Source organism: Medicago truncatula, chromosome 5 (assembly GCF_003473485.1).
Source record: "Medicago truncatula cultivar Jemalong A17 chromosome 5, MtrunA17r5.0-ANR, whole genome shotgun sequence".
NCBI classification, from domain to species: Eukaryota; Viridiplantae; Streptophyta; class Magnoliopsida; order Fabales; family Fabaceae; genus Medicago; species Medicago truncatula.
The window spans coordinates 41,796,677-41,803,161 of record NC_053046.1 but is presented as its reverse complement, the minus strand read 5'-3'; the positions used below and the strand labels follow the sequence as shown (position 1 = coordinate 41,803,161).

Here is a 6,485-nt window from a genome sequence, read left to right as displayed (position 1 = left end):
TTTGGAGAAAGGGTTTTAGGGTTGGAGGGAGGGTTTTAGGGTTTAGGGGAACTGTTTTTATTTTTTGTTATTTAAATAAATAAATGTGGCGAAACACCTGTGACTTGTCGAAGGGGAAAATTATAGAGTTGAGAAAAAAATAAATGTGGCCAAAAGGGTGTGCCTTGTAGAAGAGGAAAATTATAAAACCTGCTACTAAAACAAGAAATTACCCTCAAACCCAACCGAAATAGGGATAATAAATCTAATTTAATAGTACAAGCAAATCAAATACCATCAAACCTAAGTACCCCAAGAAAGCAACGTATGCTCTCAATTAAAGACTGAGCACATGGAGATGCATTTATTTTGGACCTGATGTAACTAAAAATTGGGTTCATCACCTCAACCTAATTAGAAGTTAGAATGCGACTCCTCTTATCAATATTTCCAGCATCAATCATGCAAGAAATAATTTTTTTAAGGGTAAAATGAAATATATTAATGCTAAATCTCACTCTCTACCGCACAAGGTGTATCGAGAAAGAGGATAAAAAAATTATATAATTTTGTTACAAAAACCGCAAGAGCAAAACCAAGGAACGAAACAAAATCAGCATATGCCCACATACATTAAAGGATTAAGCCACCACCTATGATAATCAAGAACAATAATTTTAAATTTTGCCTTTAACCACCAAAAAGAAAGACACTTAACATTAAACTATTAATTTTTCCACCCTATCCATTTCTCACGCACCATATTTTTTTCTCCAAAAATGCCTTGAGGTTTTCAGATTTTAAAATCCGAACTGAGTTTTTCCTTTGTTATAGGGTGAAGAAATGAGTTTTTCACCTCAAAAAATTGGGCGTGTTACTTGAATTTTTCAGATTATAGAATTCGAACATCCCATAAACACCATTTTTTAAGGGAAAAACAGTTCGGATTATATAATCCGAACTGTATGAGCAAAAATTATGAACATGTTTGTAACATGGATAATTATTTTAAGGACATTATTAATCTTCCTAACTTTCATCCTTATGTATTAGGTCATTGCTAACTGTTCTTAGTTAAAAATCCAGTTTTTGAGCTACTTGATCAGATTGCTCCGAAACTTCCTCAAAAAATAAGAAAAAAAATAAGGATCATGACTCCCTTAGATGTGACTTCTTAAGAGACTTTGCCGGTAAGAGTTCATAAACATAATTGTTAAGAGTTCTATCATCTATGGTTGAGTTAGATGATTCAACCAAAAATTTATCACTATCAGATCACGTTCCATCAACACGAAGGATTACGACCCATGTACATATTCATAAAATCAAGAGGTATCCAATGTCCAGATGAGCAGCAGGATTATGGTCAGTCCCAGGGCTATGCTCAAGACGAAGAAACATCTTGAGAGCTTCATATTTTTCCGGACGCTTTCGGCATTCCGTCATCAAAGTTATCATAAAATAGTTTTTCCTCCTCCGTTGGTGCCACCAGCTTCTGGTCAAAAAACCTGATATTGGATCATACAGAGAATGAGTACATGAAAATGCCACTTCATGATTGGTTAGAGTTAATGATCTAGAACCTATTAGTAAATTAATTAGCTTGTTACGGTTTTTATTTTGACAGTCTTGTTACGGTTATTTTAAGAATACAAGTTAGTAAATTAATTAGTTTGTTGCAGTAAGCTACCTATGAAGATCAAATTCATCCTTATATTTGTTGTTTCAATCTCAAATTGCTAAAACAAACAATTTACGAATGAGTAAATAAATACCCACCCAATTCAGTCTCTGAAATGTATAGAGCAACATCAAGTTAGTCATATAGATTATCAATATATTTCAAAAAATGATTTTTATAAAATAGATGCATAGAGAAGTCAATAAATTAAACGAGCAAATAGTCACTTTAGTCCCTGATTTTGCAGCTCACTGTCACGTAGGTCCCTGACTCAGGATTAAATACAGATATTTTCCTGACTCTGCACTTCCGTTATCACTTTAATTCCTGACGTTAAAAAAATCTGTTAAGTGATGATATGGCGCATATGAGGTGTCACAAGGACCAAAGTGAAAGTAGAAAATGGTTACTTTGGTCCCTGAACCAAAAATCAATATGCCCAAATTGAATAACAAATCCCTAAATCCCTAAATCTTAAATCCCTAAATATCATCTAATTATCTCTTTTGTTCAAAATCAATCTTCCATTAAACACCAACCTACTGTTAGGTCCCTGACTGTGCATACTTACTATCAGTTAGGTCCCTGACAGTAAACACGAAATTTCACTAAAGTCCCTGACTATTAGGAACCTTTTTGGCTTGAAAGTTGATCTTGAAGCAATGGTACGTTGGGTTAAGGTTTGGAGTTTTATAGTAGTGCCATGATGTTGTGGTTATGTTACCTATTTCTCCCTTTAGTATATAATGGCATCAAGATTACATATATAGAGAAATGAATTATGAATGGTGTGTTTAATATTATAATCCATGTAAGTATTTTAAAGTCATAGCTTGATTTTTGATGTGTCTTTCAACAACAATATCCAATTTTTGGTGGAGAGATTTGAATAACTAATGCATAACTTCACTTACTAAAATATACAGGCTTGAAGTTGCCTGTTGTGATTATTATTACCATAATTTAAGACATTGTGCATAGACAATATGACATTCAGATTTGTACAAAAAGGCGTTGATTCAATAATATCAAATATCATATTCATGCTATTAAGTTACATGAAAGGACTTATGCTTTAGTTGCTTTAACTTCTCATGAAAGAAAAAAATTAAAGTGAGAAATTTGATAATAAACTTGGAAACATAAACAACTTATGTTAGATGTAGCACTAGTACCTACAAAGTAGAACAAATTTTAAGTTAGAAATTATGTTAAAAGAAATTCAACAAAAATGAATTATCATTTGAATATATATCGAGCTCTTGATTACCGTATACTCAGACCTACGGGGTAGAGATATGAATTATCATGTGAATATAACAATAATCAAGAGTAATAGATGTTAATGGATTTGCCAATTCATTGTCTGGGACCTAACTGATAGTAAGTATGTACAGTCAGGGACCTAACACTAAGTTGTGTTTAATGAAAGATTAATTTTGAACAAAAGAGAGAATTATATGACATTTAGGGATTTGAGATTTAAGGATTTAGGAATTTGATATTCAATTTGGGAATATTGATTTTTGGTTCAGGGACCCAAGTGACCATTTTCTACTTTCACTTTGGTCCCTGTGACACCTCATATGCGCCACATCATCACCTAACATATTTTTTTAACGTCAGAGACTAAAGTGATAAGGGAAGTTTGTATTTAATCCTGAGTCAGGGACGCGAGGTGCAGAGTGAGGACCAAAGTGACTATTTGCTCTAAATTAAACTCTTGACTAGAATGATAATAGACAAATAAATAAATATTTACCTAGGGTTAGAGAAATGAGTAATATCAATCTCGTCAATAAGAATATTTAAATCCTTAGCACGTCCAACAAAAGCATCCTTAACACGTTCAGAAAACCAAGAATGACTTCTAAAAAGCATTAAAAGACTCGATTTAGCAACAATAGATTCGAGAACCTCATTAGCAATAAAATTAAGAATCTTGTCATATTCAAGACCAAGATTCTGAACAATAGTAGGAAGACGTTGAACCTCGGGACGAGAGATAACACGGAGAGTGAGATTCACCGGCTCATGATCATCGGTAGCGGAGATGGCTGAGAGCCTGTGAGTACGAGGGCGGAGGTCGAAGATGTAGGGCTTTTGAACCCATGGGATCTTGAAATGAATTCCTTTGCCGACGGATCTGGGAAGAGTGCCGTGGAATCGGTCGACGAGGACGGCGCGTTCGCCACTCTTCACAATGTAGAATGAGGAGTGCCCGATAGTTACGGCAGCGCCGAAACCCGAGACAAAGCGTGCTTTCTTGAAGAGGTTGGATGCTTTTGCTTGGCTGCTTACCATTCTCAAGAAAGGGTTTTAGGGTTCGAGGGAGGGTTTTAGGGCTTAGAGGAACTATTATATTTTGTTATTTAAATAAATAAATGTCGCGAAACACATGTGACTTGTCGAAGGGGAAAATTAGAGAGTTGAGAAAAAAATAAACGTGGCCAAAAGGGTGTGCCTTGTAGAAGGGGAAAATTATACAACCTGCCACTAAAATAAAAATTACCCTCAAACCCAACCGAAACAGGGATAATAAATCTAATACAAGAAAATCAAATACCATCATCAAACCTAAGTACCCCAAGAAAGCAACTTAAGCTCTCAATTAAAGACTGAGTTTCACATCAAGGTTACCACAAACGACGTTATTCTTAATTTCCACATATCCCATGTCAACCAAATAAGAAGAAAGCTTGAAGATAAAACTTTACCAAGCAAACAAGCCACCAAATTATAGTGCAAAATTGCTTTATTAGAGCACAAGAGCTTCCTAATCATGTCAAAATACCATACCATAATTGAGAGCAGGGGCGGAGCCAATTTTTTTTGTTGGACCACAAAAATAAACTTATATATTTAGACAAAATTTATTTTTTAATTAGCATTAAGCACAAAGTGGATCATAAAACAAAATTAAATTGTATGCCTTACAAATTCCAAATAAATATTTACACACTTTAATTGACTTAAAAGTGTGACGATGAAACATATTGAGATGGAGAAGAGGGTGGGTGGCAATGTAATTTTAATTAAAAATCAATAATATTTTAATAATTTTCTTTATAAAAAAAATGATCTTTTTTTGGTGGGGTGGGCCATGGCCCACCTTGGCTCTAATGGGCCTCCGCCACTGATTGATATGAAAAAATAGCATTTGGAAACAAGTGCTGAACGGTTTCCTCAACACCGCGATTCATAACACAAGGTTGAGAGTCCTTGTTCACAATGCCACCTTTAAATAGATTAACCTTGAACGTTAACCTTATATTCAATAATCCCCATAAAAACAATAAAGCCTTTGTTGTGAATTTGAACTCAAATCTTACACCAAGGCACTTAGATTTGCAATTGATACTTGTCGTTTCATGCAACCAAGATGGATTCACGTTAATACCCATCAACCGACTTTTACGGAAGTTTACTTCAGCCCAAACACAGGTTAAAAAAAAAAAATTAGCCTTTATTGTCGGAGGTTTCTTTTTAGGCCCCCATATCTCTTCATGCCCCCCCCCCCAAATTACAAAACTGTCCTGAATAACACTTCCGGAGGTTCATTTTTAAACATTTCGATTTTGTGCTTCCGCTAGATAACTCCCGAAAGTGTTTTTTTTTAAATTTCGATTTTTTTTACTCCGGTAGATAACTACTGGAAATGTATTTTTAAAATTCCACTTTTGTTACTCTGGTAGATAACTCAATGTGTATGGTGCGCCAATAGCAGGATGTCTAGGAATGTTATGAACATATCCAAATTGCCTCAACACGCGCTCTGGCAAGTGTGGACAATAACATGACATGCCACACATTATTTAGTCTGAAAACCAAATGATGTCCTCCACCAGAAGACTCTCTCGATGACTATCGTATGTACATAAATTGATGTCATCAACCTCAAGACGATCCAACGCCACCATGTAAGATTGTTGTATAGCATGACCCTGTCTTAACATGTACTGAGTAGCACGTGGGCGGTCCTCTGTATAACTCATATCACGATCCCTCAGACAAATGTCAGGAAAGTGTTCATATATCTACCGGAGTAAAATGCCAGGATTAAGGAATACATGGACCATTTTTTAAATGACTCATATTTGCAGAGATTAAACACGTATAAAAACCTTTTAAAAATACACTTCCAATAGTTATCTACCGGAGTAACATAATCAAAATTTTAAAAAAGCACTTCCATCTTTTAACTATAAATGGACACTCAATATTTTTATCTCTTTTTTATTTCCAATTTTTCATACAATCATATTTCCCTTTTGGGAAATGCTAACCGGTGCTCCCGGGACACTGGTTAAGGATAATAAAAAGGGAAATTATATGTTAATTATTGCATTGAAAATTGTTTAATTAATCCATAATAAATCAACAAAACTTCCTTTTATGGTAAGAATTTCCTTTTTTTTGTATGTTTAACCAGTGTCATGAGGGCACCGTTTAACATGACCCTTCTCTTTTAACTACATCTCTTTTCTTAAATTTATAATTGTTAGAAGGAGAACAAAATATGATGTCAACGCAGGTATTTATTTACTTCCTTTTCTAGTTCTAATTTCTAATACCGAAATCATGCATATTGCCTTGATCCATGCCCTCTATGAATTTCACAATTTTAATGTACAAAACTTTCCTTCTTAGCATTGCAATATAGCCGTTAGGATTTCCTTAATAAACCTAGTATCTACAATACAAATACTATTCTCTTGGCACATTATTCATCAGATTTTGTGCAAGATTACCAAGAGCACAAATTTAGAAAACAAAAATTCTTTCTTTGTTGTCAGATTTTGTATTTGGATTTGATTTTGACATC

The 6,485-nt window shown here is 34.3% G+C and overlaps 1 protein-coding gene across 1 annotated transcript; it reads right to left on the bottom strand.

The window, feature by feature from the left end:
- Positions 1–3,418: 3,418 nt before the first annotated feature.
- Positions 3,419–3,964, bottom strand: LOC11429986 (prohibitin-3, mitochondrial). Its single transcript, XM_024785039.1, has one exon. It carries the CDS (start codon positions 3,962–3,964, stop codon positions 3,419–3,421), a length of 546 nt encoding a protein of 181 aa, XP_024640807.1.
- Between the last annotated feature and the right edge of the window lie 2,521 nt (positions 3,965–6,485).